The 23,428-nt window shown below is 36.5% G+C and overlaps 1 protein-coding gene and 1 pseudogene across 1 annotated transcript; both read right to left on the bottom strand.

The window, feature by feature from the left end:
- Positions 1–13,066: 13,066 nt before the first annotated feature.
- Positions 13,067–13,844, bottom strand: LOC118479281 (annotated as a pseudogene).
- An 8,096-nt stretch (positions 13,845–21,940) lies between these two features.
- Positions 21,941–23,029, bottom strand: LOC110936096 (cytochrome P450 81Q32-like). The gene is made up of 2 exons (XM_035989276.1): positions 22,711–23,029; positions 21,941–22,632 (listed from the first exon to the last, which is right to left on the bottom strand). Exons 1-2 carry the CDS (start codon positions 23,027–23,029, stop codon positions 21,941–21,943), a joined length of 1,011 nt encoding a protein of 336 aa, XP_035845169.1.
- Between the last annotated feature and the right edge of the window lie 399 nt (positions 23,030–23,428).

The raw sequence follows: 23,428 nt of genomic DNA, 5'->3' as shown, positions 1-23,428 counted from the left end.
GGCTGATAAAATGATGACATTAGGGTTTCACTGCATATAAATACAAGGGTTTGTTTAGTGGGCTTTGGGCTTGGGCCCAAGGCCCACAAGCCCAATCTCGCGTTTTTAGTGGCCCGCCAGTTCCTACGAAACCCGTTATAAAAACCCGAACGTCGCATAAATGTCATAAATTATAATTTTATTATTAAAACACGTAAAACATTATCGGTATTTCGTCGTTGTCGTGTTTTGATCGTCAGTCACATGAAAAGTGCGCAAAACGCGTCGTTTGTTCGTTTTAATCCATTTTTCGATTCGGTTTTTGACTACGGATATAAAATATAATTATGAATCTAAATATATCATAAAATTTAAGTATTAAAGGTAATACGCCTGCCCGATGTTTCCGTTTCATTGTCGATGCGTTCCTGCAGTCGCGTTTCTCGTTCGCGTTTGCGTTTGTGACGTACGGTAGCATGATAAATTCGAAAAAATTTAATTCATAAATATGAAATATTCGTAGAAAATCTGTATTTGTTGGCGTGTCAGCATTTCGTACGATTTCGTTCGTTGTCGCTTAATATTCTGCAGATTTTTTTTTCCAAAATTCATCATACACGCAGTGTAACGTCTGATAAGTGTTCCTAGGCATTCAATAGCCTAATTAAGCTAATTCGTGTCTTAAACACTATTTGTTATCGCCTAAACATTTGTTAATCACGTAATTAAGAGGCGTTAATTACCGGTTGTCACATTCTCCCCCTGTTGCAGAAATTTCGTCCTCGAAATTTAGTCTATGTTATCTTCTCAGAGCTGTGTCGTTCCTAGGTAAGTCCGAATAATACCAAATGAATGAGCACGTAATTGAATCAAAACCTATTCAGATTATGTGAATGTAAGGACATTTTGCATTGATAAGAACCCAACGATTTAACTGAGTTTGTTCAAGAAATCGATGTCAAGTGAACGAAGCGTAGTGATACTATCACTAATGCGACCAACTTTACGAGGTTCAACAAAAGAGGAATTTTGGACCAATAGAATTCCAAATAAACGTTCACAATATGCAAATTAATTTTTGAAACAATAGAATTCACTACCAACGGAAACTTGTGTTGGTTGTTGTATGAATGAAACTCGAATTCAATAAATTCATTTGACATAGAAACATGAAAATGCGTTGTCAACTATCGAACCATTAAATGAATAAACCAACGTGTTGACATCACGAAATTGCAAGGATACACCGAAATGAAATACAACATAATTTAGTGTATCATCGTCTTAATACATAGTTGCATTAAGACTACTTGAGTGATTAGTCAAACAAAAGCATACGTAATTTCGCATGAAGCGATTAATTGTGATTAGCACAAGCTACAAGTTTATACCGACGCCACAAGGTGTCGGAGTGATCGAAATAATTCGATAATAGTGGTGACTGAACAAGCATCACCTTGTTTTGAAATCAAGTGAGAGATTCAACGAAGTAAATCTGAATATCTGTTTCAAACATTTCTCATAGAATTTTCAATTGAAAAGAAACAAATAAACAATGTTTTCGAGCGAAGATGAAAAGCAATAAATATCACAAAATATTCGCTCGATGGTGAAAGAACCGTTAAGAGGTACACTGAAATATGACATGAACTTGTGTACCATTATCTTAATACACGATTGTATTAAGACTGCTTTAATATGATTAACCAACAAAGTGGATTTAATATAAACAAACAAATAAATAAATAATTAAATCCGTACATGATGTGTGCAAACGATATTAGCGCAAGCTTCAAATTTGTGAGAACGTCACCACAAGGTGATCGTGATCAAGGAAACGATTCAATGAAGTCGAAGACCAAACAAGCCTGTTACGATTCAAAGCAAATGAAGTGCTTGTTAGGATTATTTCAAATATGATGGCCTCAATCCATCATATGGAATCTTGAATCGAATATATATTGTGAGCAAGTTCAAACAATTGAACTTGATTTAGTCACATTACAACAAGGAATGCATGTATCAACACGAAAATTTTTGACATGGTTACAACGAAAAACCATGTATGTAGCTTGAAAGGAAATGAGTTTCAACGAGTTTCGTTGACTCGATATCAAAGAGTCAACATTATACAATAATGTGGTTTAGCTAGATCACAATGCAAGGAGTGAAGATAGCGAAATAATATTTGAACGTCGATAAAGCAACAATTTCAAGTGAAGCCACATGCGTAACGAACAACGCATGTGTAACATATGGATTTGTCAAGAATGAAGCAATTAAGTGTTCGTTATCATGAAATAAAATCTTCGTGATGCAATGGCCATTAAGGGGAGTAGAAATGCAAAAATCTACTCACTATATGCAAGAAGTCGAAATTTCAACAAAAGAAATGTAAGGACTTTACCTGGAATTCCGAACATAGTGTAATCTCCATTAATGAGGGAGGGGGAGTGCAAAGACATGTGACTTCTTTTGCAGCGCCAATAGTTATGAGTCTCATTAGAGTAAGTATAGATTGTTGTGAAATCCCAGTTAAACGTACCTCAGCGTGATTCGTGTCATTTGCAGGATCACGTGGCAAATTGCCGCATTTCGAGCAGTAATTCTCTCGCTGACAGAATTAGCATCATTGTTGTCATGCCCAAGTGTGTTTTCCAAAGGCATTATCTCGAAAGTTGTGTGTGATGTACTTCAACGTCCGCTGACGTATAGTTTAAGTTTCATGTATAGTTGCGCAATAGCGTTTCGTTCCATGTAGGTTACCTGCTCGGGTAACTAAAAAGCATAGACAATATAGATAATGGTGTTTTGCCCGAGTTGTTAGTCACGGTTTCTAAGTGAGGACCTTTAATGAGTTTCGACATAAGCTTTCCAAAGGTCCTAAATGCATGTTATCAAAACTCTTAAGGTTTTGATTTTTGTGTGTAATTGTTTCGTGTAACGTGTATCAAACACCATACCTGTGTATGTTAAAACCTAAACTGTTAACTCATTGTTTTTGGCAACGGTTGGAACCCATATTCGAGTCTTAGGCGTTCTGTGTGTATTCGAATCTTAGTAATCTAAGTCCCCAGAAGGAAAGTGAGGTTAAAGCCTAGGTATCTCTTCAGAAACCTAATTCGCTGAAACCTATAGCTCTGATACCAATCTGTCACACCCCGAAAAATCAGAGCTGGCGTGACTGGACCGGTGTCTTCATTGCACAGCGGAAGCAATAAGCTAAGACTTCTAAACAATGAACGCTTGCTAAGTACTCGAATTCCCATGGGTTCTCCTATTCCAACCGTGCCATATCTTTGAAAAGTAACCTGAGAAAGAACATGCGAAAAATCAACATAAAGTTGAGCGAGTTCATAGTTTGTCTTGAAAAGATTTAAAATAAATCTTTTTGATAACCGGTTTTAAAGTTTTTGAGAAAATATAGTAAAATTATTTTCTTGGCATGATATATGAAAAACTGTGAGTCTAGCCCACAATAGTCTTTGTGCATTGCACGAGAGAGAGTGGGCCGAGCCCAAACGAACCTTTATAAGCAGGATCAGCGCGTCCTCTTACTTAGGTATAATTTGAAAAACGTTACCAAAGTTTGTAAATCCATGTATTTGTGAGTTTACATCAAATGAATCTTAAAAACATTTGAAAGTTCAGTTTATAAGTAGGTATGTAATGCGTCTATGAACATGTTGATCATTAATGTGTAGCTAAGACATTAATATGTGTGCCGACATAGGAAGCACTCAACCCGGTAGACGATTTAAGTGTCGATTCACTTCGACAGGGACACAAAAGCACTCTAAGTGGCCGCACAAGGACCCTGAGTGGGGCTCGCCCGTACCCGATAGATCTACCCCCTGTTCCGTGGTCCTTAAAAGGATTAATGGTGCCTAAGTTAGCGCCTATTCGCACGTGATCCAAGAGTTCATTCCATAGCTTAATCATACCCTTGTTAACATGTATTTCCCCCCGAGAGTTGTAAACCGAAAACGTTAAAAGAAAAAGGGGGACATGAACTCATTGGGTTATCTCGTTGTTTGTACACAGAACAACACAGTCCCGTTGTAGTAACTAGGACATTCCTGTCACTAGTCATGAAAATCATGCACGTTTGTGAAAATACGCGTTTGTTTTGTAAAACCGGTATGTTTAGTATAAACCGTTCGTAAACCATTTGAGTTCCTTGAAATCCATTCGCAATACGGTTTAGAAATATGAGTTTTCGTTCAACGAAAAGTTGTTTATTTTTGCAAAACTTGCATGTCTTTCCACCCCCAAAATGTAAAACAGTAAAAAGTGGGGGTTATGAACTCACCTGGATATTCCTGTGCAAAGCTAGCCTAGCGTGATTCCGTAGTGTCATCCCACAAATGTGAACTCGCTAGCGTGCAACTAAAGCATTCCTAATCAAGAAATAATTATAAGTTTCTAACTAAATTGATGCAGCTAAACTACGTGTCCGAGCTCTGCCGAATCGTTAACTCAACGATTCTAAGGTAGTGTTAATATTTTGGTTTGAAATAACCAAACTATTATTAGTTGATCCCGTTTATGACCGGGATAAAATTAAGTCTCGAGATCGACTTAGTTTTCGAGTGATTAAGATATATATTTATATATTTTCAAATATAAATATATACTTTCGATGTCGTGTTGGTCGTCGTGAAAAGAAATATGTAGATAAGATGGTACGTATTCGATATGTCGTATGCGATGCGGTACCCTACCATTGTAGTTTTCGTATGATGCAAATAAATAAAGATATACATATATCTACATTCGAACTAACGACGGTTGTAATAAATGTGACTAATTATACGTTTGTTAAATAATTGTCGAATAATAGTCGTTCGAAATAACTATAACAATTATATTTATCATACAAAAGTTAAACGAATAACGACCTTGAAATAAACATGTATAACTATATTGGTTTTATATAAATATTGACTTTCGTAAACTCATAACTCATGATCAACGAATAGTATAACTCAAATTTGCTATGTTATAAAACATCATTAGAAATAAGTATACCCTTATATTTATTTCTATAAAATAGCTTGAATTCCGATATGTATCGTTTTTATAACAAAATATGTTTCGCTTATCGTGTTTTTAACGAAAATCGGGCAGAGTTTCCTCTGTTTTCAGGATAACCTCGACATCCAAAGTGTCGATATTTTAATCAAAACGCAACAATTTTTCAACAATATTTCATTAACATAAACAGTATATATGTATAATTTTCATTAAAAACGCAAAGAACGTAATAAATCGCAACCGTATAAGCGTAAACTAATCGGGTCGAGCTCGGTTTCACGTAATATAAAATCTAAATCTATAACTAATTAGCGAAGTTTCGCGTTGTTTAAATCTTGTTACCGGTTCTTCAAGTTGACTGCGCTTTCACCGATGTTGACATGGGTTTGACCAGAAACTTCTCGTTGACGGATGTTGACCGAGCCCGAATGTTGACCGAACACGAGTCGAGACTGAAACCCGACTCAATCGGCAACACCACCACCCCTAACTTCTATTTTAACAAGAAAACAGAATTAACATCAGAAGTGAACATTGGAATCAAATGAACAAAACCGAGTTGGTTCATACTCGAACCAGGCTGACCTGTTGACCATCCTTTGACCCGTTGACTAACTGACCAAACCCGAAATGTTGACCCGAACCACAGTGGACCAGATCTGACCCGAACGACACCCGAATAAATAGCCGTGTCTGATGTTGAACCGAAATCAAATGTTGAGCATGAATCTTACCCGAGAAGACCCGAACCTGAACCGCGTTGAATCCCCAACTCAAAATCTGAACAACCTGAATCAAGTGACTCTGAAACGAAACCCGATGGCGAGTTACCTCCGTCGCCGTCGTCGCTGCTTGTACCTCGCCGAAGCTCGACGCCGCTCCGCCGGCTCCTCTCTCTCACCGTCTCTCTTCGCCACCACACCACCACCGGATTGTGGTGGTGATCTATTTTGTCGATCGAGGGGTGTGGGGGGTGTCGGAGCACCTGACCGGAAACTCGTCGGAGCACCTGACCGGAAACTCGTCGGAGAATCTGGCCGTCACTCGAACCACTACAGCCCCTATCTCCTTCGATCTCGACACAAAACCCCTCTGCAGCCGCCATCTCCGCCCCGTCGCACCTCCACGCGCCTCTGTGTGTTGCCGCTGTTGGTCGTGCGCCGCTACCAGGGGTGGTGGTCGGCCGGCCTTATAGAGAGATAGGGATGAGAGGTGAGTTGAGGTATAATGTCAGTGCCTGATGAATCTTTGAAGGAGATGATAAGGTTCATGATATGTGTGTGCATTTGACTAAGCAGGGAATTTGAAAGGGGAAAAAGACTTGATAGCGGCTGATAAAATGATGACATTAGGGTTTCACTGCATATAAATACAAGGGTTTGTTTAGTGGGCTTTGGGCTTGGGCCCAAGGCCCACAAGCCCAATCTCGCGTTTTTAGTGGCCCGCCAGTTCCTACGAAACCCGTTATAAAAACCCGAACGTCGCATAAATGTCATAAATTATAATTTTATTATTAAAACACGTAAAACATTATCGGTATTTCGTCGTTGTCGTGTTTTGATCGTCAGTCACATGAAAAGTGCGCAAAACGCGTCGTTTGTTCGTTTTAATCCATTTTTCGATTCGGTTTTTGACTACGGATATAAAATATAATTATGAATCTAAATATATCATAAAATTTAAGTATTAAAGGTAATACGCCTGCCCGATGTTTCCGTTTCATTGTCGATGCGTTCCTGCAGTCGCGTTTCTCGTTCGCGTTTGCGTTTGTGACGTACGGTAGCACGATAAATTCGAAAAAATTTAATTCATAAATATGAAATATTCGTAGAAAATCTGTATTTGTTGGCGTGTCAGCATTTCGTACGATTTCGTTCGTTGTCGCTTAATATTCTGCAGATTTTTTTTCCAAAATTCATCATACACGCAGTGTAACGTCTGATAAGTGTTCCTAGGCATTCAATAGCCTAATTAAGCTAATTCGTGTCTTAAACACTATTTGTTATCGCCTAAACATTTGTTAATCACGTAATTAAGAGGCGTTAATTACCGGTTGTCACATTTATAAATCGTTAAAGTACGTCCCAAAGTATAAAAGTTCCTGGTATGTAGCAACTAAGGAAAAAGAGATCACCACTGGGTTGCAAAGCCACTGGTATGTGTGAAGTGATGCAGGAAAACTCAAACCTAGCAATTTTGTACCGGGCCTCGGCTGTAAGACACAGTCACCTCTATGGGCCTCCCCGGCCTCACGGGTGTGGGCTCGCTACACCCAAATAGATCTATCACTCTTGTGTCCCTCGGTCCTAACAACGAGGATTAATGGCTTTAAGTGTTGTACCCACCACTCACATGATCTGAACGTCCTAACCCTCCTTAAGCTAACAATACCATGTATTAAAATGTTCTAAATAATTGTAACATGTATTTCACCCCCGAAGTTATAAAACTGAAAACAGTTAAGAGAAAAGGGGGACATGAACTCACAGAAGTGCGTCTCGTGAAACGTCAAACTCCAAATCAATCTGCTGCGTGACGACCTACACGTACTAATCCCTATTAGATGGACGACCGTGCCTTGGCTTAAGGTTTAACGTTTTCAGGAAATAGTTAGACAACTATTTCGTATTTACACTTCTTAATTATTTCATCAGTATTTTCCTTCCCAAGGATGGGGGTAATAATACATGTGTGTTTTATAATTCCGAAAATATATTTTTAAGTCTCACTTGAAAATATATTTAATCACTTTGTCTAAAATGTTTTACTCCCAAAATATATATATTTTCCCAAAAGTATTATATATTATTTCATAAATTTTCCAAAATAATATTTTCACCAAAAATATACTAATAAGAGTATTTTTCTGAAAAATACATAAGTTACATTTTTAAAGTTCGCGTTGTATTACGATACTTCTATAACTTAAATATTTATTTTGTGAGCGCGTTGGTATTATTTTGGAGTAGTATTTTCACGGTATTTCCGAGTTATATTATTTTTACCCTAAAAATAATATATCTAGTTCACAAAATAATCACATAATCACACAAGCGTCTTATTATAAAATATATATTCTAAATATATATTTAAAAAGTTTTATTTACGAAAATCCACCTCCGGTACTTGGTGTTTTGTAATAAAAATCATGGCGAAGTTTATTTTTTTGAAAACAAGTTAAAAATTATATTTGTAAATATTTGTTAGAAAAATATTTCTAAGTGTTATATTTCTAGAAAAATTTCGCCAGAGTTTCCTCTGTAACTGGAGGTGTCCATGCTTTTAGCATATCATTTTCTTTTTGTAAAATCAACCAAACAATTTACCAATCAACAACATACAATATTTATTCATCAAACTTGGCAAAAATAAGACTAAACCATAACTCATGAACTTGAGAGTTGTGTAGAAATATGTAGTAAATCACCGACACATTTAGTGGGTCTTGTTATCTTTAAAAACATGATTAGTTTCTTGAAAACCTTATTTTTAAAGAACTTGAAGTTTCACAACTTCTAGTCAAGTTTTACAAAAATATTTCTTTGTTAAATTTCTTGTTACACAAGTGTTTACACACTTGTTTATTTACCAAAAATGCTTCTAGTTCATAAAATATCCGGGTTTTAACAAAACTAGTATCTTCCGCTTGGTTCTTCCGAAAAACCACTTGTAGATCTTTAGATCCACAAGTTTACAACTTCATTTTACAAGAGAAATTATGTTTATTCAAGTTTCAAGTTCATGGTGGATGGTTTCATCATCTTTCATATTTCTAACACTAACATCCTACTAGTTCATGTACTTGAACATGATCTAGTATGTCTAGATGATGATCCATCCTACTTTTAGTAACAAACAACACCAAATAATCACAACTACACAAGATTCACATGATTTACACACATATCTTCTCTTTATCCACCTTTAATCACTTATGTTCAAGACTTTAATGTAAGTTCTTTAGTGTTTCTAAATTTTTAACCATTAAATCAACTATTAACCACCATAAACAAGATCAAGATGATGATTAGAAACACTTACTACTAGCACAAGGCTAGGGAAGAAACAAGGTGTAAATGTGGTGGATAAAAGAAATCTAGAGCGGTTCTTGAACTTTCGAGAGCACCGGGCTTCTTTGTAGGAATCCTTGCTTCTATGTATGTATGAGAAATGGTTGCATGGAGGTTGGATGGTGGTGATAGGGTGGTGTGTGGGTGCGGCCGTGAGTGATGGAAGGGAAGAGGAGAGGGTGTTGTTTGTTGAAGTGTTGATGAGAGATGATGTTGATCTTGTGTGTATATTTATAATCTAAGTGTTACTAATATCCAACATATAAAGTGTTCCATAACTCCCAACATTTAGAAATAAAGTAATCAAAGGAGGACAAGGGGTGGGTCACCCCTTGTGACCGTCAACATAGGGGGGGGGTAAGGGTTGGGTGGTGATGGAACTTGTTAGGATTTAGTTGTAATCTAAAGAGTTTAGTTAGTATATTAAGTGTGTTAACTAATAATAAAGGGTGTTAGGGTGTTCGGGGACCCTAACTAGCTCAGAAAAGTAAAAACAATGTCTTTGGCAATATTTTTATGTTCCGGATAAAGTCCGGTTGTTCGGTTGGATATTGATCCGTTAAAGTGTTAAGTAAAGCTATAAAGTGTCGTTTATGTTATTTTTAGTGACACATTAAATTTCCCAACACTTTGGAAAGTGTCTAGAATTATTTTACCAAGTTTTTGCACTTTACTAGCTTTGTTAAAAGCTGAATTTTAGTGTTTAGTGCAGAATTCTGCACTTAACATCCATGTTTTAGGAACTTCCGGTCACTATAACTATCACCTAGTGACGTAGTTTTATGATCCTCACCTCCCTACACTCCCTATTAGTGTAGTAATATATTCCCGGCTCATACTGGCCTCAAAACAATGTCTGTCTAGTGCTGGCAATGTCAGCATGTTTACTGGGTTATCCGCTCACTGTGCTAACTGTGCTTTGTGCATCAAATTTGTCACTATTGTTTGTGTGTAATAAATGGAGTGACAGTAATAAAGTATGATGCATGAGTATGTATGTATCAGAAAACAGAAAGCAGTTTATTCATAATTGTAATCAAGCACAGTAATTAAGCACTAATTAAATATTAATTAATTTGTACGGATACCTGGATTTGTGAGGGTTGTCACAGAAAGACATGCAAGTTTTGCAAAAGCATACAAGGTTTTCGATGAACATAAATTACATATTTCTAAACCATGCTACAAACAGGTTTTAACTAACACAAATGGTTTGTGAATTCCAATAAACTCAAATGGTTTACGAAAGATTTATGCTAAATATACCGATTTTTCAAAACACCCGCATATTTTCGAAACGTGCATACGAACAACGGGACAAACCAGTGAGTTCATGTCCCCACTTTTAAACATTTTCTAGTTTTCTAAACTTTGGGAAAATACATGTAGAAATGGTATGTTAAAATAAGGAATAATACATTAGATCATGTGCGAATAAGGGATACATAAGCATCATTAATCTAAGTTTAGACCAATGAGCAAAAGGTTAGAACTATCGGGTTTTGGCTGCCTCACTCTTGGGCCACATTGACCCACATGGAAGAGTACTTTTGAGTCACAATCGAAGGGTAATCAACGTATAAATCGCCTAGGTTTGGATGCTTCCTATGTCGTCACACATGTTAATGTTCTAGCTAAACATTAGCGATCTCGATTTCCTTACATTTTACATCTTATTTGCACAATAACATACTACTTTTCATACAAATACATCTTACATTTTACAAGTGCGCAACTTATTACAAATACCACTCATAAGCTCATGCGGGAGTGTTGTTATTGTCATACACGGACATTGATGGTTACACAAAGTTTACAAACAAAAAATTTTACAAATACAAAGTTTTACGAAGATAACGCGTTACAAATACAAAGTTTCACAAATACAAAATTTTCATATAACATGACGAAGACAAAGATTTTTATTTTGTTTTCTCAACAATAGTCTAAAAAACGGTTATTCAAAAACGATTTATTCTAAATCTTTTTCAAATAAACTATGAACTCTCCAACTTTCTGTTGATTTTTCGCATGTTTCTTTCTCATGTTACACTTTCAAATAAGGCACGATTGGAATAGGAGAACCATGGGAATTCGAGTACTTAGTGGGCGTTCACTTTCTAGAAGTCTTAGCATTATGTGCTTCCATTGTGCAATGAAGATACCAGTCAGATCACGCCAACTCTGATTTATCGGGTGTGATATAAACAACCCATAACCCTACGAGTTTAGACATCTTTGGACGAATTTTGGAGCTAAAGAAATCAAGAACCGAAGATTTTGGAGATAGGAATCACTCGGTAGAAGACTCAAAGCACGAGAACAAAGAATTGTCGGGTTTCATCTTCCCCTTTTCTTAGTTTTTACACTTTACATCTTTCTACTAAGAATTCTTTGATTGAACTTAGTGTTTTGATGATTTTGACAATGATTATTGGCTAATTGTACATGAACTACCTAGGTTAGGATGAACATATGTTAAAGTTTTGGTTTTTATCTGGTTTACGAACTAATTTTGGGATTTTTCTATAGAAGTAAAAGATTTGGTTTATTTGATTCCTTGTATATACATGCTTTTACTTGTTTGATGAATGTCTGTTGCTTCACATGTGCCTAATTGAATGTCTTTCATATAATAGGTTCGTGTTAGATCATTGACCATTGTGTTCGTGATTTTTATGGTTAATTGGCCAATACTGTTGGTGCAGTTGTCTTTCGACTACATCTTCGTTCGAGTCTTAGGTTAGGATTGTTTATACAGTGCACGGAAATCAAGAAAACATGTTTTAGTGTTGATTTCGCTCATAATGACACCTTGTCATTTGGAGCAAAATCATCAACATCTTGATTTCGCTCATAGTAGTTAGTGTGATTTCGCTCTTATGTATAATGTCTGATTTCGCTCATGTTGACTCGATGTCATTACGAGCGAAATCCCAAGCCTATAAATAGGCATTTATGAGCGAAATCATAGAGTAGTAGTCTTGTTTCTGACGGCGAAGCTCCGTCGAAGTGTCTCCGCATCTGTAACAGCTTTCTGATCAATACAAGAGACAATTAATAGTGAATCCAAGCTAAACAAAGACTGAATCAATGAATTCCGCCTCTGATTCCGTCTGAGCACTCTTCTGATCGACTCGTTAGGTCGTTTCACGATCCTACAAATACACCATAGAAGTAATATTCATAAATCAAGTAGGTCCAGGTGTTCTACTAATCTTAATAATCGTGAGGTGAGAGATTGTCGATACGTCTTGGTTGGTAAATTGCTAAGTTTAGGTGCCTTGTGAGAAGTCCAACTTAGTTGCCTTTCCAATTCTTCCTTATCGATTCGAGTCAAGTTACCAAGTTACGGTTGACTTTCACACCGTGAGGTAGATTGTCGATTAAAGGTACATTTTTAGAAAAATTAGATAACTGTGTGGGAGTTTAGGTAAACCGGTAATTTAACAACCTATTAGAGTTCCGTAGGTGTCTTCTCAAGAAAGGTCGAGGGTCCTGTTGGATTTGGGATTGGTAGGTTTAGTATTTAATGATCCCGGTTCCTATAATAGTTCTTGTCTGGTAAAAAGATAAACTAATAGCATTTGGGATTCCAGCCTAGGTAGTCGTTTTATCATCATTTGAGTAAAATCCAAAGTCCAATTTGTGTCTTAGTTCGTTCCTTTTGGTTAATATTTAGTTAATTTCAATTTTAGGATATTAGAAAACCCCCCTCTCAAAATATAAAAACAGCTAGTCGTGTGAGTCACAAAGTCTAGTGAGTCTAGTTTACGTAATCAAATGAGTCTCGTGAGTTCGATTTCCGGACATACTTAGCTTTAGTAGAGTGGATCGGTTCACTTGACGGTTAGTAGTTTAGTTTAGTTTTAAAGAGTGTAGAGTTTAACTTAGTGTCTAGATTAGAGAAATTTAATTAATAAATATTAAACTACTTTTAGCACATAAATAAATATTGTGTAGAGTGTATTATTGTATTGTATTAATCTCAAAGTACACAACCAAACTTATTTTATATATGCAATACAATCAAGGTGAAACAACACCTTAAAGTTGTGATAGTAGATTCAACATAAAGTGGCTATGTAATACCGTTTGTTTTCTATCATACTTGATGGAAAGCCAAACTAATCAAAGTTGTGATAGTAGATTTAACATTGTAGGACGAGGGTGACATATTGCCACCAAGCTTATAGCCTTGGACATGTTTACTCCGTCGGTCCCTTCGCTCATATCAACCTCGCTCTCACCTGTTCGCTCCCACTCAAAGCACTGAATCAGAGATCCCAACGCCAACCTGACCAAACGCATTGCCATGTCTACCCCTGGACAACCTCTCCTTCCGAACCCAAACAGCATTAACTTGAAACCATCTCCATAACCTTCTAGACCTTCAAATCTCTCTGGTCTGAAATTTTCGGGGTCTCCCCATATGTTTGGATCATTGTGTATTGCCCACACATTGACTAATAGCATTGTCCTTTTAGGAACATGGTATCCTCCGACCATGCAACCCTTTGATGACTCATGAGGCAAAAAGGACCTGGAGGAAGCATTCTCATAGTTTCCTTTATTATGCAATCAAGATAAGGTAGATTACACATGTCTGACTCCTCAACACAACGATCGTGACCAACATATTTTTCGATCTCACCATGTGCCTTCTTCAGAACACTTGGATTATTTAGTAAAAGTGACATTGCCCACTCCATGGAGGATATGGATGTGCCAGTGCCTGCGGCTAACATCACCTGTGCATTTCAGCATAAAGAATGATGTATTATGAAGACCTTAATACCATCAAGTATTTTCATAACAATTCACCAACTGTAACTGTACGTGCAAGTGAAATAGATAAACCACTGAGTTTATAATTATGCATATTTGTTTTGATTCCAAACATTAAATAATCAGGAAAGGTAATATATATGTCTTGGAGTTTTGTCCAACCCTTTCTTGAAATATCAAGTTATATAAGCGTTTTTAGATTGCTTTAAAGCTTTAACACATTTTGTATGTCCAAATGGCAATCATTTCTTGTTTGTATTTCCAAAAAATATATGCCAATAAGAAATATTACTTGCATTAGTAGACACACATATTTATCCTTGTATGGTTATGTTACATGTCTTTTTAAATATCTTCATTTTAAAGGACAAATAATAGCAACAAATTTGTTCTTACAATTAATCTTACATAAATTGTATCCTGCTTTTACAATAGTATTTAACTATTTTATAATTATAATATTTACTTTAGTAGGGTAAGGTGTACAAATGGTCTTAACCATTAAATTTACATAAATTGAATCCAGCTTCTACAATAGTATTTTACTATTTTATAACTTTAGTAGGGTAAGGTGTAAAAATGGAGTTAACCACTAATCTATACATATAATAAAAGAAACTAATTAATGGACACGTGTCAATACGAGAGACATCTATTTTTTAGTTTTCTTGCCATATATTTATATTTATTTTTATCTTGAAAATTACAAGTTTTAAAATAATTTATCAAGTTATCCCATATTTTAAGTCGATGTTTATCTATAACTATATCTCTATATTTATATTTATCTTCTAATATAATCTTTATACTTATCTTTAGTTTATTATTTTGCGAGTAAATTGCACAAAACTTCCTTTATGTTTACTCAAACTTGCAGGTTCCAGCCTTAATGTTTAAAACTTGCTAAAAACATTCTTTAAGTTTATTTTTGTTGCTGGTTTAATCCTTTATGACTAACCATGTTAATTATCTCAGTTTATTTCCCTCACATGGCTACTATGTGAGGATCCCACTATCGTTTGATGACCGACATCAACTGACTCGCAAAATGGAATGGGGATGTGGTGCAAACGCAAAACTGCCTGAAACCCTAGCAAAATTGCCTCTGTTTTCACCGGAGATGTAGTCCAAACACAATTGGATCTCTAAAATTTATCGGGCCATTCACAAGGAGCAAGCCCCTTTTCATTCCGAGCTATCAAATCCACTCGGAGGAGAGATCTAGCCCACGTTTCGCTGACTAAATGCCAAACATGCCATATTTGCAGGTTGATAGCCTCATGTTAGTTCTGTATGTGAATTTAAATTGAAAAGTACATATCATTTTTTGTAGTTGTTTTCCTCTTTAGTTTTGATTACTTGATTGAGATAACATGTAGTAAGTAGGGAAGAATAAAAACTAATATTTAGGTACAAAGCAATGGGTCATGAATGGGGAAAGAAGAAATAAGTGAATTTAATGGACTTTTGTAATACACAAGTTTATAACCTAATAATAGAAAAATAAAAAAACAGAGTAAAATGTTCTAATATGTAAATAGTATATCAAAGTTCTTTTTACCAAAATCGTATTTTGATGACTATGTGTGTTAACTGATTACATTATATTTATTCAAGTCGTGTAGTATACATGCTTATCAAAACTCATGTTATACACGGGTAATTAAAGATGTAACTTTTTTATTATATAAAAATATATTTAATCAACCCATATAATACACGGCGTTCTAACCTAGTTTTACATAAATCGAATCCAACTTTTACAATAGTATTTTACGATTTTATAATTATAATATTTACTTTCATAGGGTAAGTTACATAAATTGAATCCCCTTTTTACAATAGTATTTTACTATTTAGGGTAAGTTATTACATAAGAATCCCTATTTTATAATAGTATTTTACTATTTAATAATTATAATATTATAATATTTGCTTTCGTAGGGTAAGATGTACAAATGGTCTTAAATAGTATTTTAAATATTACTAGACGCTGGTCGGTCGGTGGGGTACAAACTAACAATTAATCCCGATTAATATGGATTAATTGAATTGAGATTTTATGTGATATTTTTGTTTTATATGTATACACACAGTTTTATACGTAATTTTTCCAAGTAGAAATGTTTTAACACCTTTTTTCGACCTATATTATACGTATTTTAGTCCAAGAATCTTTTTTTATTTACACTAGTAGCGTAATTATGTAATCACTCTAATGTAATTGCACATTTTTCAACTAAACATCTGTAGGATCGTGGTTCGGGCCGAAACCCGTGATTAGTGTGTGATTATGTTCAAAGACGGAAAGATTAGAGACGGGTAATACAACTTTCCTGTATAAATTCAGTAGCATAACATTAAAACCGGCCCGATTACAAGCTAGCCGAACCATACCAAAGGAGCATACATCCGGGGAGAGACCAAGTGGTGATCTCTCCCCCAAGTCTAAAACCTTCAAGTGTTGCAAATGAACAAGGGGTGGTATTTATAGCCACACCACCTTCACTTGCAAACACACACGGTCAAACAAATAACCTTTTCGTTTGACCGTTTCACTAACTATTACATAATGAGCATAAAAAGTAATCTAATCTATTCGAACAACATCGGACACAAAAACTTCACCAACAAATTACCCCTTGTCCGTTGCTGTCGAATGCTTAAAATGCAACTGCAATCGATCTTCAGTCAAGTATTTGTTGATGTTATCTTCTTTGTGTTAACAAACCCCCCTTGACCGATGATCCAGGTAAGTAGTATCTTGACTTGAGTCTTCATAGCAATACGAAACCCTTGAAGCTTCTCGTATAATATTTCCCCCTCAAAGTACGCGTATCCGTGTTGGGTGTTGTGGAATGTCCTCACAAGGCTAAATTGACTGATCTTCCGCTAATCTTCCAATACTCCAACCAGCATTTGATAAGGGTTCCATTCTTTAAAAACTGCATCAAGTCTCGATCTTGTCATAAGAACTCTATTTCATTCAAGCATATTACATTGGTAGAGTTTTTTGGTGAGCTGTCTTCTGTAAACCATCTTTGTGGAATCGACCAAGTAATGCACTTTGATCATTAGCATCAACACTCAGGAAGTCAGCTAGACCGAGTATATCACTTGCAAGCTCAACCAGCACGCTTAGTTAAACTACATCCAGATCTCATTGTCTCGCCTTTGTGAAGTTGACCACGTCATGCACTACGGATCTTCAGCATCAGTACTAGGATGTCAGCTTGACAAAGTACATTGTTTGCAAACTCAACGAATTGAGTTACACCCAGATCCTTATAAAATCCCAAAGAGGCATCAAACCCAGAACCGAATCCTGCAGATTCCCCCTCAACTGATAGAGTTGGAATCCACACTTGTCAGCCTTGAACTATCAGCTCTCAAAAAAATTCCCCAAGTCTTCATTGAACAGTGTTTTGAAACTACTGTTGACTTTAGATACCTGTATGTTTCCGTGCAAAACCCTTAACGCTGGCTGGAGAATTAATTAAAATCCTCAAATATGCATCTTCTCAAAACATTCCACGCAGAACCTTTGGTATCACCAGAAAATCACAAACTTTACCACCTATGATTGCGTTTAGAATTTTACCGAAGAAATTCAACATATGAAAATTTTTAACCCCCCATTTTTTTGGTGAAATCTCTAAACCTTAACAAATTCCCTCCTCTGAGCGGAACTGTCGCCAACTTCACTGAACAAATTCTCTCCACTGAGCATAATCTTTCAAATGTTCTCGGTTTTTCGAAAAATCACGAAAGCGACTTTCTTCTTTGCATATTCTAGTTGATAAAGAAAGTCCCCTAGCTCCGTAGGATCCGACTTGTATCCCCCCAAAGTTCTGCTAACACCTAATCCAAAAACTTCCATCATAGGCATAACTCTTCAACTTTGTGAACTCGTTAGGACCGGTCTTGGCTCTCCAGGTTCCTTCAATCGTTACCAAATGCGAGAATATGATAATAAAAAAATGCTTTCGAACATTTACGAAGACCGATAACAAAACAAATCTTCACGTGCGGAAATATACCGTTTTTGGCCCATAATAGTCAAGTCACCAATTTTGACATTTGCATCGGTAACCGTGACTACCCCACACTCTTAAAAATCATTTGTTCTTGAACTCGTATTCAATACGTACAATTTTTGGACCATATAATAATCTTGTACTCCTGGCCCAAGTCGTCGTTCTTTTAACACCCGGCCCAAACCAATCCTCTAGACTCCTAGATTCAATTCTTGGCTTGATCCATATTTAACTATATTCCATGCAATTTTCATAAAATCAGGTGGGCCCAAGAGAAAAACAAATCCACTCCTTGCCACTTGCTGGGTGCATGGCCCAACAAAAAAAAATCATCCAAGAACCAAATCGGCCATTATGTCATTCTGTTCTTTTCTTGCTGCCCAATACGAGGCATTAAATTTGGCCACATATTAGTGGGCCCAACATGTGATGAGGATGTTATAGCCCATCATGCACACAAGTCTCCATGCGACAATAATTAAAGAAGCCCAACTTTCCTTAGATGTTTGTGCAGTCATATAATTCCAAATCAAATTCCATCTCTCACCAAGTGGGCCCAAACAGAAAAACTGACATTCCATCTTTTAGTGATTATTACGGTTGAAAAGAAATCATACGGTCCAATTAACAATCAGGCCCACACAAATTAATTTAAGTCTTAAACTAATAGTGGGTTGAATACAAATTTCCCTAGCTGCAGAAAAAAGCCATCACCCACTTCCAAGTCCCTCTCTACGAAAACATTCGGCCAACATCAGTTTTCCATTCTCTCTCTCTCTCTACGATTATCAGCCGCCATCACCGAAAAAACAAATTCTGATCGTCTTCAACCGGCCGACACCCTTTACTCCCACCATTTTCACCTTGTCGCCACCATAACCACCTTTGTTCTGATCGGAGTAGCTGTTGTCGGCATCAAGGTTTCTCCGGCGGATGTTCTTCGTATAGACCAACATCAGCGAACAAACAAAGCAACGAAGAATGTTCTTCGTCAGATGTTATTCTTTGCAGGCTCTTCGGCGGAATCATTTTGACAGAAGGTTCTTCGGCAGACAGGTTTTTCGTCTGATATGGTTCTTCGCAGTGGGTTCTTCATGGAGAGTTCTTCGGCTGATGCATGTTCTTCGTCCCTTGAGGTTCTTCGTGAGGTGCAGATACAAAGAGTTCTTCAAGAACAAGTTTTTCGGCAGAAGCAACAAGACGAAGAATGTTCTTTGCAGGGGATAGGTTCTTCGGCAGAAGGTTCTTCGTGAATGAGAAGTTCTTCGCTGTTCACTTTAGGGTCCAGATCTGAAGAAACCCTAGTGTTTCTTAAACAGCCGCCACACTCCTCAACAAACATGACGAACTGTTCATCCTTAGATCTTACCAAAACACCTCAAAAATGATAAAGAATGATGAAAACTTGATTTTCTTGGTGTGAAACATAAATCTTAACCCTTGTGTATGGTCTGTTTCAGCTCAGATCCATAATATTTCGGGTCCAGATCTGAATTTTGCTTGTTTACACCACATTTACATCTTGAACAAAAACACCACAAAAATCACTAGTCAAGAGCACATGTGACTTAGCAAATGGTTAGATTCACCAAGTCGGGTACCATGGCTCTGATACCAATTGTAGGATCGTGGTTCGGACCGAAATCTGTGATTAGTGTGTGATTATGTTCAAAGACGGAAAGATTAGAGACAGATAAAACAATTTTCTTGTTTAAATTCGGTAGCATAACATTACAAGCCGGCCCGATTACAAGCTAGCCGAACCACCAAAGGAGCATACATCCGGGGAGAGACCAAGTGGTGATCTCTCCCCCCAAGTCTAAAACCTTCAAGTGTTGAAAATGAACAAGGGGTGGTATTTATAGCCACACCACCTTCACTTGCAAACACACACGGTCAAACAAATAACCTTTTCGTTTGACCACTTCAAACGAGCGGGTCTATACACGTTCGTTTGACCGTTTCACTAACTATTACATAATCAGCATAAAAAGTAATCTAATCTATTCGAACAGTATCGGACACAAAAACTGCACCAACAACATCATTCTTAAGTAGATGTTGATGGAAAAAAAACTTAAAAAAAGATCATCCTTTACTTCTCACGTTATATGTTAAGATCTATTTATATTTAATATTTACCCTATTTTAGTAAACTAAACATAATTTTATGTAATATATAGAATTTTAATAAACCATAATCATGTTTTTAACAAAGACAAAATAAATATAAAAGATGTTTATCATATATTATACGTTTTTATAGGTGTTAGGATTAAATATAAAGTCTCCTAAAAATAAGATGTCGCAAGAAGAGTATCAAATGGACTCTAATTGACCTCATTTAAGCGGCATTTGAACCGTCAATTATCGAACTCTACGATATGAGATTTTATGTTTTTGTTTTTAGATGTTTAGCTTGTAGATTTTAGACTTTTTGTTTTCATTGTGTTTTTTATTTATCATAGTGTCTTTTCTATATTTGTGTGACTGTGTCTTTTTTTGACTCATTGTGTCTTTTTTCTTTGACATTGTGTTATATTTTTTGATTATGTTATATTTGACAATTCATTGTTTCTTTGTAAATTTCTTTTTATTAGAAGTGTTTATAGAATACCTTTACCCTTTATTGTGAGGCTTAAGTTGTTTAGAATTATGAAAGTGTTTATATGGTTTTTGGGTTTGTAGAGCTTTTTAGGTAGTACTGGTCGGGTAATCGTACTTGTAAAATGCCCAGATAGTCCCTGTGGTTTGTTGAAATTTCACCTTTAGTCCTCAACTTTCTAAAATTACACTCATGATCCCTGTGATTTGACCGGTTGTTACTCGGATAGTCTCTATAGTGGAAGGAGGTTAATTTTCTCAGTTAAATGGATGTGAAATTACAAAACTACCCTTATCTTTAAAAAAATATTAACTTCATTTAAAAATTGGTTCCACAACTACTTTGTCTTCTTCTCCTAACACAAACCAAACCCTAATAATCAAATTCAGCCCACACCTTCTCTTCTCTCTCTCACTCTCTCTTTTTGTTTCATTATACAACCAGAATTTGACATTAATTTCTTTTCTTTCTTCTTGTTTCTCAAGCAAACAAACGATTGGAATTACAACTATAATGATGATAGCTATTGCAGGTGGTAAGGTGTAGACTGAAGAGGGCAGAAAAGTTACAGGTTGGGGTCAGCGATGGTGTAGGTGACAATGGTTATGGTGGAGAGGATTGTTGTTTGTTTGAATGGTGGTGGTTGTAGTGGTTATCGACTAGAGATGGACGGGTCGTGATGGATGGTTGGTTGCTGGTAGGTTGTCGGATTTGAAGGTGAAAGGTGGGTGGTGGTGAGTGGTGTTAGGTAGTGGATGACAGTGAACGAAGTAGGGTTTTGGTGGTGACGACGGTCGTTATGGTGATGGTGGTGTTGCGTTTCCGGTGGTAGTGAAGGTGGTAGAAGTGGTCAGTGGTGGTGTTTGGTTGTGAGTGGTGGTGTAATGGTGCTGAATTGTTGAAAAGAAAAGAGAATGAACATAAACCAAGCAACAAAATGTGCTTCTCTCTCTAAACCCAAAGTCGCCGGAGCGGGTTTACCGGTCACCGGAGCTATTGACTGTAACTACACAGGTGGTTTGAGTGGGTGGGGGTTGGGCATGAAGATGAGGTTAATATTTTTTTAATGATAAGGGTATTTTTATAATTTCACATCTATTTAACTGAGAAAATTAACCTTCATCCACTTCAGGGACTATCCGAGTAACAACTGGTCAAATCACAGGAAGAACGAGTGTAATTTTAAAAAGCTGGAGACTAACAGTGAAATTTCGACAAACCACAGGGACTTTCCAGGCATTTTACTCTTTATTTAATATTATCTCTTCTTTTTTCTAGTAACTCAATAATATAATCTGTACAAATTTAACTTTTCTAAAAAAAAATCTACACACATTCTTTTGTTTAATTTTTTTATCGTCATTCAGATGTAAATTTTACTAAAAGTAGTTTTCTTTCAAAATAATTTAAAGAATCCGTAGCGATCAACAAGCTCGGTCCGACCCGACTTGTTTATATGGTTGTTTGTTGGTGTAAAATGAAAGAATAAAATATAATATCTTTTTGTTACTATTTACCAGTGTCATGCTGCGGATCAATTCATCGGTGTAGAGCTCAGGCTCAGAATTTTGAAGCGATAATACCTTCTGAATCATATTCTTTCTCTGGTTCCCATTACTATCCATGTTCTCTTTTAACTCCTCCAATAGCTCCTGCATGAACAAGTCTCGCTTTACTTGCAAAGAGATCAATCTTTTTTCCAATTTGCTCACTCCTAACCACCTCAACATTGGCACGTGGTCCCCTACATTTGTAGCTCCAACAAGCTTCAAAATCTCATTCACAATCTCTTGAAATCGATGTGCCTTTTCCTTCTCCTCATCTATTAGCACATCATCTTTACTATAATAATATCTTTTACCAGAAATCATCCTCATCACAACATTAAGCGTTAGGTCAACCAACATAGGCCTAACATGCACCACAGGGTCGAGTTTCAACGATGATTGATAGAGTTTACGCATCATATGCCGCACTTCATCCGCACGAATGGGTTCAAACTCTGTTAGTCGATGAGATGAAAAGATTTCAAGAGAGGAGATACGGCGGAGGTTCCGCCAGTGGTCGCCATAGGGTGCAAAGACAAGGCTGGTGTAATTGTAGCCAAGATATTTGCCTGGAATAAAGGTGTTAAAATAAATAAATAAAAATAGGCATACTGGGTGTGTGAGTTGGTCATTAAAAAAAATAATACCTGCAAGCAGCTGAGGGCGGTTTGCAAACACTATATCATTCTTGGTGAGACATTCTTCGGCGATGGAGGGAGAGGAGACAACAAGAACTCGACGCGAACCAAATTGCAAGAGTTGGATAGGGCCGTGTTTCGCTGACAGTTTGGCGAGGGACCGGTGGAGTGGTTTGTTGAGAAGGTAGAGATGGCCGATTATAGGTAGGGGAGGGAGCCATGGTCTTGGAGGAAGGTTTCGGAGTTTGTGGAAGAAGTAATCTGTGAAGATAGAAATGGCTAAGAACATTAATGAGATTAATGGGATATAATAATATAACGCTTCCATCTTTTCTAACTACGTTCGAACACACCATTGTGTTCCATTTATATATAAAAAGGAATAATCCTGCTTTCACGTAGGGGGGTATTATTGTGACACCGGTCCCTCTATCCGTACACTTTGAAAGTCCAATACGTACGGATCGTATAGGCCTATACGATCCGTATTGGATAAAGTTAAGACATGACAGACTGACAGATGCATGACTTGTCTGACGGCGCTGGCCTATACGCATCGTATAGGACCATAATACCCTTACGTTTTTTTTCTTTTTTTTTTACTTTTTATGTCTTTCGTGCGTTTTGTATGATAAGGCTATTTGTACGGAATCTTTTCTTATAGTTTTTTTTTTTTTTTTTTTTTTTTTTTTTTTTTTTTTTGTAAATTGTCATTTTCCTTCATGTG

The sequence above is a fragment of the Helianthus annuus genome, chromosome 4, assembly GCF_002127325.2.
Source record: "Helianthus annuus cultivar XRQ/B chromosome 4, HanXRQr2.0-SUNRISE, whole genome shotgun sequence".
Classification (NCBI taxonomy): domain Eukaryota; kingdom Viridiplantae; phylum Streptophyta; class Magnoliopsida; order Asterales; family Asteraceae; genus Helianthus; species Helianthus annuus.
Note: the sequence above shows the minus strand (reverse complement) of the source record. Positions and strands in the feature narration are given on the sequence as shown.